Source organism: Arachis stenosperma, chromosome 3 (genome assembly GCF_014773155.1).
Source record: "Arachis stenosperma cultivar V10309 chromosome 3, arast.V10309.gnm1.PFL2, whole genome shotgun sequence".
Taxonomy (NCBI): domain Eukaryota; kingdom Viridiplantae; phylum Streptophyta; class Magnoliopsida; order Fabales; family Fabaceae; genus Arachis; species Arachis stenosperma.
In genome coordinates this window covers 170,825,563-170,838,600 of record NC_080379.1, presented here as the reverse complement: position 1 = coordinate 170,838,600, position 13,038 = coordinate 170,825,563, and the positions used below count along the sequence as shown (strand labels likewise).

Below are 13,038 nucleotides of genomic sequence, written 5' to 3'. Positions count from 1 at the left end.
TTGCGAAAGGAGGTACGACGATAAAGAGAGCTAGAAAAAAAAGCTCTTGAAACTAAAGGCCGACCTTCGAAGTCGGAGTAATCGTGCGGATTAGGAGGAAAGCCCTCTTGAAAGAGAAGATCCGTTCATTAAAGAGATCATGCGGGCTAGGGTTCCTAGGAACTTCAAAAGTCCCGACATGGACCTATATGACGGAACGACTGACGCGAGACATCACCTCAGCAATTTTAAAAGTATGATGTATTTTCTAAAACCTCGTAAGTTAATAAATAATTAATCAATAAATTAATTATGAGTCTAGAAAATTAGAAAATTAAATTTGATAAGTTAGAAGGGTAAAAATATTTAAAATATGAATTTTAACACTAATTTTAAAGATTTTACCCTAAAGCCAGGCTAACGAGAGGAACCAGTTGGATCAGATCCAAACCGAGCCCAAGGTCCAATACATGAGGCCATGAATTCAGCCTCCTCTTCCGCCAAATCACTTGAAACATGCTGCCTTGAGGGAAGGAAGCCACAAACCCTAACCCCTTTTCTCTTCAATCTTCAATCTTCCATAACTTTTAATCTAAAAATCCGATTGACGAGCTGTTTGTGGCCATGCGTTTATCTCAGAGTCCTTTTCATTTTTATTTGATTGATTTGGTAAGAAAATTCGAATTTTGTGCCCAGTCCTTCCTTCTTTACATTTTCGCGAATTTGGATTTTATTATTGAGAGATTTTGTGATTTTGATGGTTTAAGGATACTCTAGCATAGATTACAAGTGCGTTTCACCCCAATTTTCGAGTGGACAAGGTAAGGAACTCATAACCCTTCTGGTTTTTTCGATTTTATGATGTTGGGTACATAGTTTTTTATTGCAAATGGCAGCTCATGGGGGTGAGCCAAAAATCTACCATAAAATTATAGTGCAATGGCGTTGCGAAAAATGGCGGAAATGGCGGATTACCTAAAAAATACATATATATGTACAAAAAAAATGCAAAAAAATTACAAGTATAATAAACTATAAAATTTATCTATATAAGCAATTTTCTAGTCATAAAGCATCTAATCAACGTAGCAAATATAATAGCAAATTTAGCAAATAAACATAACATCAAGTTCAAATCATAACTCAAAAGTCATAAGAAAGCCATAAAACAAAAGACATAAAGCATAAAAACTATAAACCATCTAAATTCTAGCTCTCATCAACTTTATCCAAATTAACACAATTATTATCGTGTTCCTCTACTCCCTCGTCATCCTTTGATTCAGTATCATTAAACTGAATCTCCTTTTCTTGTTCTTCTTCATTTTCGAAATTCTCTTCATCTTCAAATTCTGGTTCTTCTTCCTCTTCCACAATTATTACCTTTCTTTTTTTTCTTTTTTTTTTGAAGCCTTAGACCCACTTGGTCCACCTTTTGCACCACCCCTTGCAGGTTCTTTTCTTTTTTCTATGTTGTTGTCTTCTTCTAATATTTATCGTAGGCTCATGTCCCTCCATTACTTCAAATACAAGGTTTCAACTCAAAGTGTTGTCATCTTGATGAACCAAATCAGTACCATCATCCACATTATCATCATCTCGAAAGGTGATAGTCCCAACTTCTCCAACTAGCCACTCATTACACTCATCAATGTCATTGAGTGTAATAGGGTCAACTTCATCTTTAAGATTGTACCTCTAGATGAGTTGTTAGTTATACTTTATGAGAACCAAACTCTCCATCCTTTCATGATCAATCTTATTTCTTTTTTTAGTATGAATATTCTTAAATATATTCCAATTGCGCTCACATCCTAAAGCACTACAAGTCAAGCTCAAGATCTTGATAGTAAGGTCTCGCATGTTTAGAACTTCATGCCCATATGTCCGCCACCAAAATGCTATAAAATTAAAATAAATTTATCTAATATTTTAATAGAACTAAATTTATAAAGCTTTGTAAAATTTATAACACTCTTATCGAGTTAAATATTTTTTCTATGAGATTTTGCAAAATCTGATCCAAAAAGTCCATAACCGGTCTTGTATCGTACTTGCTCCTCCAATATCTTCTGTTCCACAACTTGACTTGGCACTAATTTAGTGATGCACTCAAACCTTTCCTTTGTAACTTCTAAATCCAGCTCAATGCAAGAGTTGTCATAAAACAACTCGGGATTTAGAAAATGACCAGCTGCATGCAACAGACGATGCAATTGGCAATTTCATCTGTTGTCAATGATTTTAAAAACATCATTGTATTTGCTCTCATCATTAAGAAAGATTTTCATGATGCATTCCTTTGCCTTCTCCATTGCTTCATAATATATCACATTGGTGGCTTCTTCTCCCCATCAACAAGTCTAAGCACCTGAGCAAGAGGGCTTATGATCTTAAAAGTGTACTTGACATAATTCCAAAAGGAGGACATGATAACAATCTTTGTTGCCTCCCTCCCCTTTGCTTCCTTTGACAATTTATTCTTTACCCATTCATCCAAGGTAAACATTCTTCTCATATTTCTTTTTTCCTCATAAAGCCTTTCCAAAAAGAGAAATGAAGTGACAAATTAGGCAGAAATGAAGTGGCAAATTAGGTGACTGCATGCCTTATTACCAACTTCTTGTCATTTATGAAGTGTCTCAACATAGTTAACGTGCTAGAATTATAAGTGAAGCTAACCAAAGAAATGGTCCTTTTATGATTTTTTGAATTAATGATAGCTTTCCAATGTCCTCAAGCATCAAATCTAAATAGTGGGTAGCACAAGGAGTCTAAAACAAATTTGTCCTTTTCTCCTTCAGCAACTTATCGGAAAGAACATAATTGCTCCTATTGTCAGTTACAACTTGAACAACATTTTGCTCACCAATTTCCTCCACAATATCATCAAGAAGCTCAAATAATTTCTCACTAATCTTCATATAATCAGAAGCATCAATAGACTTCAAAAACATTGTCCCAGTTGGAGAGTTTACAAGAAAATTAATAATACTCCTTTACTTCTTGTCTGTCCAAGTATTTGACATAATAGAGTAGCCATACTTTTTTCAATGTTCTTTATGACCCTTCAACAATCCTTTGGTATATTCCAACTTCTCATTAAGCAGTAGAATCCTTAGAGCATGATAACTGGAAACAGGTTAATTGGAACCAAAGTTTTCAACAGCCCACAATATATCTTGAAAACTCTTCAACTTCATTGGGTTTAATGGAATCCCAACTTAGTAGAATTACCGTACTATGTATCGATGAACTCTACAAACTGCTTCCTTATTACATGCTTCTTTGATGTTATGCTGCCTCAAACATGACGCAGAACCATCAAACAAACAATGCACCATAATCAAATTAAAGTAACAAAGCATAAAATCGAAGCAAAATCACATCACCTAGAATATAAAAATAGAGAAAGAAGTTCAAAGGGTTAGAACGCCAACCTTGATGAAATGTGAAGTGGAAAAAAAACACTTTAACAGCAATACACGAACGATCCAAAAACTCCCAACAAATAAAGAAATGGTCCCCAAACAGGAATTCAAAAAGGGAAATCTTGAAGCATAAAAGAAGCGATGAAGGAATTTTAGAGAAAACGAAGGGTGCAAACATTTCAGAAAGGAGCAAAAAAGAGAAAAGAGAAAGGAATGAGAGTATTTATAAGGTATTTGGGGCAAAAAAATAATTTCACACCCCCTCATTTATGACACACGGTTACCAAAAAAATAACATCTCGAATTTAAAACACGTCAAGTACCTGACCTAGCCCCAAGAAAGGTGGGTTGCCCGAGTTGATGTTTTAATCCACAAGAAAGCAGTCCAATCTATAAATGCTTGAGTCCGACCTCGAAAAAGTTCGGATTCCAATAGGGGCACTATTCATACCATGACCCAAAGATATAGCCAAGCCCAACATGAATAGAAGCCCGCTCAAGAGATCTAACTACTACACCTATCTCACCTCATAGAGGTCGGACGCAACAACGGCAGTTCAGCTCTACTTATGTGAATAAGTAACTAACTCCTAAGATATCTCCCACTTATTTAGAAGGGAGATCTCAACAACTTCCTTAAAAAAAGGGAATTGTTATCCACCATTAAAGATGGAACTACTCTAAAAAGTAGGAGTGTTCGTGGTATGGTTTGGATCAGTTTTAAGTCAAAAACTCATCATATCCGAACACTAATTTTTTTTGCGGTGCGGTTTGGATTGGATAAATTTTTTAGGAGGATATCTGATCCAATTTCAAGCGGTTTGGATTGGATTGGATTTGTAGTTTTGTAAATTAAAAAAAGTAAATATACATAACAAGTTTCAGTATCAAATTTTAAATAACTAATAATGACATAACAAGTCTCAATAATATCTTGAAAAACCAATAATAACATAACAATGAAAATAAAATTACAGATTAGTTAAAATAAATAAATAAATATTATTTTGAACATAAAATATTTATTAAATAATAATACATGAATAATATAAAAAGTATAACAAATTGTACATATTATAAATAAAATTATAAATATAATAATAAAATAATAATGTTATAGCACATTATGCAGTTTGTATTGTATTGGATCGGTTTTGAGAAGTAGATCTGAAATTTGATCCATGCAGTTTGCAAAAAATAGAATCCAATTAAATCCAAATTAGTGCAATTTTAATCGATTTTCGGTTTGGATTGGATTGGATTGGATGAACGGTTTAATTTGGATCGATTTGGATTTAAACACCCCTATCCTCAGGTATATTCAGAACCCACTATTCTATTAAACCTGCTTAAATCCTTCTAGCTTAAGTATTAGAGTCCCATGCAGGTACCACCCCCACCTCCTCACAAGAAACTCGGACGGCAGCACCTTGGCACCAATAGAAGTCGGACGCTACCCTAAATAGAGTATGGACCTCACGTTCAGGTCCAAAAGCAATCCAGTTTCAGTAACTCTCGGAACTATATATATGAGGTTAAATAATATTATTCCATCAAGCATTCAAGGTTAAAATTAAAACTATGTAGTTTGGTCTGGTCTAGCGTGGAAGAGATATTATAGCACTCACAGCGTGAGGAATAATTTGATTAAAAAAAAGTGAGAGGCTAATGTGTAATTTTCAATTTCCAAAATGTTTATGGTGCAATTGAAATTTTGATGACATTTTCGATAAAGCGATCAATCTTAAATACTACTTTGGAACTTAACTCTCATCCATTTACGTTGTTATTATTATTATTATTATAATTTATGGTATAAATTTTGATGCCAAAAGAATATAGGACTAAATAATATAAGGATTTAAAAAGAAAAAAAAAAATAGGGAGTATTTATAATTTGAATTTAGTAGTATTGAATTCCCAATTTAGAAAAAGGTGAAAACTTACGTACAGTTGTTTTCATATGAAGTTGATAGTTGATAACCATTAGACATGAAGTTGTTTTCATGTGAGTCTTAACTTTAGAAAAAACTATCATTTCTATCAATAAATATTCAAAATTCTGTGATTTTAAATGCAGGTACTCATGATAGAGTTGTCCGGAGATATTCTGAAGATGAAAGTTTTTCGGTCAAATTTTTTTCAAATGCAATAGTGGGAGAAGCTTTGAGCATTCTGGAGACAAGACACACATTTGACAACATCTGGAGAGGTACCATCCCATTGAGAGTAAAGCTTATGGGTTAATTCGTAATCATAGACAAGTTGAATATACTAAAGAGACTTGCTAGAATAAAGGTTATACCAGAAAATGAGGTAACGTGTATTTTGTGTTGTATTGATATTGAAGAGGAAAACCACTTATTCTTGCACGTAATTTTGTATTTAGGATGTGATCTAATGCTTTGGTGTGTGGGGGTGTTAAGTGGGTTAGACCGAGGGAGATTGGTGAGTGTTTCAAGTTGTGGTGTGCTTAGGAAGGAGTGAGAGAGGGTGGAAAAAATGACTGAATTTATTATTTGCTATGGTCTAGATTATATAGAGGGTTAGAAATTTGAAAATTTTTTAAGACAGAAAAACAACGAGAAGGATGCTTGGGAGATGGTTGTTATGCATTAGAATAAGTGGAAGTTAATAAATAAAAAAGATGCAATGGAGTATAGAATAAGGACTAATAATATCATATTAGGTAGTGATTCGATTGCGGCGTCAACAAGCCAAGGTAGGTGATGATTGTGTGTGGAGTTTATTGTGCCCAAACAATATATTATAGGAGTTATCTAGTAAATAAGGAGAATAAAGTGATAGTGTTCTTTTGTAAAATTTTGAAGATAGGCTCTATAACGGAGGCGTTGGTGGAAGGTGTGAAAGTAGTGATCCAATTTTTGATGGAAGAAATATTGATCATACTTAAACATTACAAAATTATGACTAGTGATCCTTGCTTATTGAACTGGCCCAATGATTGATGGATATTTCTCCTAGAGGTTTAAATTTTTTTTTGCAACAAGTGAGCAATCTTAAATTTTAGCTTGCAATACAAAAGAATTTCGTACACATCAACAAATAGAGACAACTAATTCATGAAAAAAATTACACTAGAGTCTTGTGGTGTTAAACATAGTGTTTTTGATTGTTTGTAAAACCATAACTGACACCACCTGATGACAATGTCGGAAGGAATTTAAATTTGGTGTTGGTGATATGTTATCTTGTAGAGTTATGATGATAAAGGTGCTATAATATTTTTCTTGTTTACATTGTTATTGATCTTGGAATTGTGTTCTCCTACTTTTTGTAGTCGAGTGATTGCTTAAACGATAAAAAAAAGTGTTGCAAAAATATTTTTGAAAGAATGAAACTAATTTTGTATTCATAAAAAGATGAGTTATGTTCGACAAAAATATCCAAACGTTAAATTTGTATTTACTCTGATAAAAGTTTATCTAAAATGCTAAAATTATCTTTATCCTCTCCATCATTATTGATCTCTATCCTTCACCGGGAATGGATCCTCTCCGGTGAAAAAAAAATTGGATGGTATCAAGTGGAAGATTTCACCCTTCATTATATTCTCTCTCATTTATTTTTGGTCCCACTTATGGAATTAAAGGTGGGAGATTACACTTTATTCTCTCCAATGACAAAAAAAATAGAGAGGATCCATTTCCATCCTTCACCATCCTTTCTTTTCCAAACTTTAAACCTCCATAACCTCCACATTCACCACCTTAAACTCAACAACAACCACACTTCACCACCACCATGATTAAAACTACTAACACCACTATCAACACAACAAATTAAAAGTTTGTAGAGGAAGAGATTCTGTCAACAGCAAAATATCGCAAAATACTGCCTGAATTTCCATAACGCTAGACAACAGAAGTAGACCAAAGGGTATTTTAGTAGAATTTGGCACCGATGCAGGTAAGGTGGTTGACGTTGATATTGTTGCTGACAACGATGACAACATCGGTGGATTTAGATTTGGATGGCTTCTTATTCTCCCTTTCCATGAATTTTTTCAACATGTTGCTTGAAATTTGAGTTGAAAAATTCTAATTCTATGGATTTCAATTCACTATTATATGAAGTCGAATATCAACAAATCAAACGGTCAGATTTTAGGATATACAAATTTGATCTTTAAATTTATAGTTTTGAATCTTTTATTTTTTTTAATTGTACAAATCTAACCTTTATATTTGTGTTTCTCTAAATTTTAACACAAATAATTTCTGCCTTTATGAAATCTGAGAATTAGATTTCTTTAACAATTTTGTTACCCTCAAATTTAAAGAAGTTTGTTAATTAAAATTTAAAAAAAATATTCGTATTAAAAAAACACACCAAATTATCATTCCAGTGATTATTCACAATATCTCTCCATTAAAAAAAAGCTCAAGTTATATTGCAACAATGATTTCCATATAATGAATTGTTGCTAGTGATTTATATTTTAAAAATATAAAATTTATATAAAAACAAATTGTTCGCCATAGTTTCCATTTTCAAAAAAATTAAAAAGTAATATTAAAAGAAATCATTTGTAAAATTTCTACTATATCATAATTTTGCATGTCATCTTTGCTGTGCCATTTTGATGGTTATCAGTTATCACTTTTATCAACATCATACAAAAATAAAAAGTGTCTTAAGTGAAGTATATTTAAAAAAAATTGTTTTTAAAAATAATAAAATAAAATAATATGTCATAAATTTTATATTTTAAATAATGTATATAATTTATTTAAAAGTTTTAGAAATATAATTTTAATTATTTATGTTAGTGTATAATAAGCTTTAATATATATATATATATGAATTTATTATTTTATTTATTAGACATATGTAAACAAATTAATTGAGATATTAAATAATTTATAATTTAACTAAGAGTTTGAATTTAAGTATTGAAAATAAAAAAATTTATATGCAATTATTTTTTAGTAAATTTGAAAATCGCTGATATTTTTTTTAATTTTGTTATTAATAAAAATGTCTTTAAATCATTTAAAGTTTGTTTGGATGTTGGAAAGAAAATGGAAGGAAAGAAAATAAGAAGAAAGAAAATGAGAGGAAAGAAAATGAAAAGAAAAGTTGAGTTATTTGTGTGTTGTTTGGATGAATAGAAAATAGATGGAAAGAAAATGGAGGGAAAATTTTCTTTTGTTTGGATGGAAAGAAAAGTGAAAAGAAAGAAAATCATAATAGTATAAAATTACGTTAATACCCTTATTATAAAATAAAGTATAAATATTTTTATTTATTCATATTTTATTATATTTTATAAATATTATAAAATATTATAATTTTATATATTTAATTTAAATTATTTATCTAATATATATAATATTTAAATATAAATTTCTATTATAATAATATAGTAAAACTAAATTTATATTAATATTTGTTAATAATAATATAACTAAGGGTAGTATTGGAAATACAAAAATATAACACTTTTTTTCTAGTTTTCTTGTTTGTGATGGAAAGAAAATTTGTTTAGTGGGACCCACACTAAAATTTTCTTTCCTTCCTATTTTCTTTTAACCAAACAAAGAAAAATATCATTTTCCACCCATTTTCTTTCCAATCTATTTTCTTTCCATTCATTTTCTATCAAACCAAACATAGTGTTAAAAATGTGATAAAAATGCAAATTGATGAACCAAAATATTTTATATTAACGAAAAAAAGATGTGGAGAACAAATTTTCTGTAATAAGTGAGATTTTAACATTAGTATGTGAGTCAGGCCAAATTTTTTCATTAACAGAGCAATTTTTTATTATAGTAAGATATTTTTAGCACGTTTTTAAATTATTTAAAAATATTTTTATCGATCACAAAATTTTAGAATATTTTTAATAGAACAAAAATAATTCAAGTAAATTTTTAAGAGCTCACCTGTGTGAAATATATTTGAAGAATTAAAATTGCATACCAGCCCATTTTGTATTATAAATAGTTTTATTTAAAATACAATAAACTAAAAAAGTTAAATTTATTAATTAACAAAAAATTGTTCAAAGATCAATTCCACTTGATGATAGAAAAAGAGAAAAATATATTATATTATATTATTATATTATAAAACCAAAAATAGGATATATGGTTGAAATGTGTAACTGTAAACGGCAACTGAGGAGAGACGAGGTGATTCCAGAACAATCCGGGGGGCAGCTTTAGTTTTAGGTGTTTGGAATGGAACTCTCTAGACACACTCCTTCCTCCAATTTCGTATTTCTTCCTCACTATATAACTCATTCTTTCCATCTCCCTCATCAACACCATTCAATTCGCATCATCACTGACACACTCTGCGTTCACTCTCATCCACTTAATTTGCCATGGAAGACGATTTCGAGTTCCCAGCTGCCGGCGGCAACAACTTCGACGATGACATGGAGATTCCCAACGAGGAGGAGGAGGTCGACTCTACGCTCAAGGTTGGGGACGAAAAGGAGATCGGAAAAACCGGCCTCAAGAAGAAGCTCGTTAAGGAAGGTGAAGGCTGGGAAACACCTTCAAAAGGAGACGAAGTTGAAGGTATGATCTATTCCTTTTACGCAATGGTATCATTTTTCTCTTTCTTTGTTCTGCGTGATTCGTATAAAAATGGTGTTGGTTTGTTGCAGTGCATTACACGGGAACGTTGCTCGATGGAACCAAATTTGATTCGAGTCGTGACAGGGGTACACCTTTCAAGTTCAAGCTTGGCCATGGTAACGTGAATTCGAACATGCAGTCGTTAATTAATCTTTAGTGCAGGATCTTATGGAAATCTAGATTTTATATTGTGTGTTCATTACTTGTTTGTTTTGTTGACTGTAGTTGTTTTTGTTGATTGTTTATTTGATACAGGTCAAGTGATCAAGGGTTGGGATGAGGGAATCAAAACCATGAAGAAGGGTGAGAATGCCGTCTTCACGATTCCCCCAGAATTGGCCTATGGTGAATCTGGATCTCCTCCCACCATTCCTCCCAATGCAACTCTGCAGTTTGATGTGGAGTTGCTGTCTTGGACGAGCGTCAAGGACATTTGCAAAGATGGAGGGATATTCAAGAAGATTGTCACTGAAGGAGAGAAATGGGAAAATCCTAAGGATATTGATGAAGTGCTTGGTACCCTTTCATTGTCATCCATGTTATTCATTCACCTGTTTGGGCACTTTTTTGTTCATTGTTGTCTTAATTTTTTTGTTCTTTCTTCTGTTCTCTGCAGTTAAATATGTGGCTAAGCTTGAAGATGGCATGGTTGTTTCGAAATCTGATGGGGTGGAGTTCACCGTGGAAGAAGGTCAGTCATCGAGTTTGTGCTCAACTTAAAACTCTTTTAAGTGGTGCTTTTAATTGGTTTCTGATTCGTGTTGCATGTAGTAATAATATGTGGCTTTTTCTTGTTGTGCAGGTTATTTCTGTCCTGCATTGGCCAAGGCTGTAAAGACAATGAAGAAGGGAGAGAAAGTCATCTTGACCGTTAAGCCGGAATGTGAGTTAGATTCATTTGTTAATAGAATCATAAGTACATCATGTGCAAGTTCATTGACATGTATAGTTTTGCAGATGCGTTTGGGGAGAATGGAAGGCCAGCATCAGGTGATGAAGGCGCTGTACCTCCGAATGCTTCGCTCCAAATTGATCTTGAGTTGATATCGTGGAAGGCGGTATCTGACATAACCAAGGATAAGAAGGTTCTCAAGAAGACCTTGAAGGAGGGAGAGGGGTATGAACGTCCCAATGATGGAGCTGTGGTTCAAGGTAAAGCTTTTGGTCAGCATTATGCTTCTCTTTGTTCCATTTACTATTTTATTGGCTGCTGTTGTTGAATTCGTTATTTTCATTGTTGCAGTGAAACTTATTGGTAAGCTGCAAGATGGGACTGTTTTCGTGAAGAAGGGTCATGATGATGAGCAGCCATTTGAGTTCAAAATTGACGAGGAGCAAGTAATTGATGGACTTGATAAAGCTGTGATGAACATGAAGAAAGGGGAAGTTGCATTGGTGACCATACATCCTGAGTATGCTTTTGGCTCATCTGGGTCAACTCAGGAATTGGCCACCGTTCCTCCCAACTCCGACGTGTACTATGAAGTTGAGCTGGTTTCCTTTGTAAAGGTGAGAGAGAATTCTCTTATGTTCCTAATGTTTTATGGTTCTGACAATATTAAAAACAACACTAATTTAATAAAAATGGAATGCAGGAAAAGGAATCGTGGGATATGAATACACCAGAGAAGATAGAGGCAGCTGGAAAGAAGAAGGAAGAAGGGAATGCATTGTTCAAGGCTGGCAAATATGAAAGAGCATCAAAGAGATATGAAAAGGTATCGTACTCCCAGCAAAAATCCTAGCAAAATTTGTTGTGATGTGAGGAAATTGAATTAACAATAGCTGCCGTGTTGTATGGGTGACAGGCCATAAAGTACGTTGAATATGATTCCTCCTTCAGCGATGAGGAGAAACAGAAGACAAAGGTGCTAAAGGTCACATGCAATCTCAATAATGCAGCTTGTAAGCTGAAGCTCAAGGACTACAAACAAGCAGAGAAGTTGTGCACTAAGGTTCGTTCATTGAAAATCTAATTCCTCTTATTATTATTTGTCCTTCTTACATAGTTGCACATCTGTGATCTTGTGGTGTTTGATAATGTTAGGTATTGGAGTTGGATAGTAGAAATGTGAAGGCACTATACCGGAGGGCACAAGCATATATTCAACTTGTGGATTTGGATCTGGCTGAAATGGACATTAAGAAAGCTCTTGAGATTGAACCAGACAATAGGTAATGGCAATGGTTTCCTTTTGTTAATCTTCAGCTTGAACTTGTATTTTTCTAAGTTTCAGTTGTTCGGTATTTAACCAAGCCTTCTCTGGATGGATGAATGTTATCAGGGATGTGAAGATTGAGTACAAAATTTTGAAAGATAAAGTGAGAGAATACAACAAGAAGGATGCACAGTTCTATGGCAGCATATTTGCAAAGATGAACAAAATGGAACAAGCTAGAAGTGCTTCAGCAAAGCAGGAACCTGTGCCAATGGCTGTTGATAGCAAAGCTTAGACTTAGGGCTCTGTCTGTGTTGGCCTCTGCCTGCTCTTATCATCCAAGTGTCGTGTCATAAGTAGTTTGTTCATGTGGTTGTATTATTTTCATGTGAAAAAATGCTTATGGTCTTGGTTGTCACTTGTCACTCAAATCATCTATCTATACACTGATAGTTAATAAGGAATGAAGCAATTTAGTTTCGCCTAATATAACAATTTCTGAGTTTATGTTCCTTTGGCCTTCGGTTGGTGGTTTGGTCGTGAAGAGAAATTAGAAATAAAATGAAAATGAATAGTAATTATGATTAACAATTTGAAAGTACTTTTTAAATTTTAATTTTGTTATCGTTCATTTGTAAATTCATTTCGAAACATTTTGTAAAATAATGGTAAAATAATGGTGTTCGAAAGTTTTTTAAATAAAAAATATATATGTAATTTATCAATGAAGAAATATTACTGTCATCACTGTCCCTGACTACATGAAGTGAGGTGAAATAACGAGATTGGCAACTAGTAATATCTTGCATACATAAATTTTTTGAAACACGGACCCATTCACCAATCTTGCAACAA

General features: G+C 32.9%; 1 protein-coding gene across 1 annotated transcript; it reads left to right on the top strand.

The window, feature by feature from the left end:
• The first annotated feature begins 9,597 nt into the window (after positions 1 to 9,597).
• Positions 9,598 to 12,691, top strand: LOC130968569 (peptidyl-prolyl cis-trans isomerase FKBP62-like). Its single transcript, XM_057893916.1, has 11 exons — positions 9,598 to 9,964; positions 10,054 to 10,140; positions 10,280 to 10,540; positions 10,641 to 10,715; positions 10,827 to 10,907; positions 10,982 to 11,176; positions 11,268 to 11,533; positions 11,620 to 11,742; positions 11,833 to 11,979; positions 12,072 to 12,199; positions 12,310 to 12,691. The coding sequence occupies exons 1-11, from the start codon at positions 9,766 to 9,768 to the stop codon at positions 12,476 to 12,478; spliced, it is 1,731 nt and encodes a 576-aa protein (XP_057749899.1). The 5' UTR covers positions 9,598 to 9,765; the 3' UTR covers positions 12,479 to 12,691.
• The last annotated feature ends 347 nt before the right edge of the window (positions 12,692 to 13,038 follow it).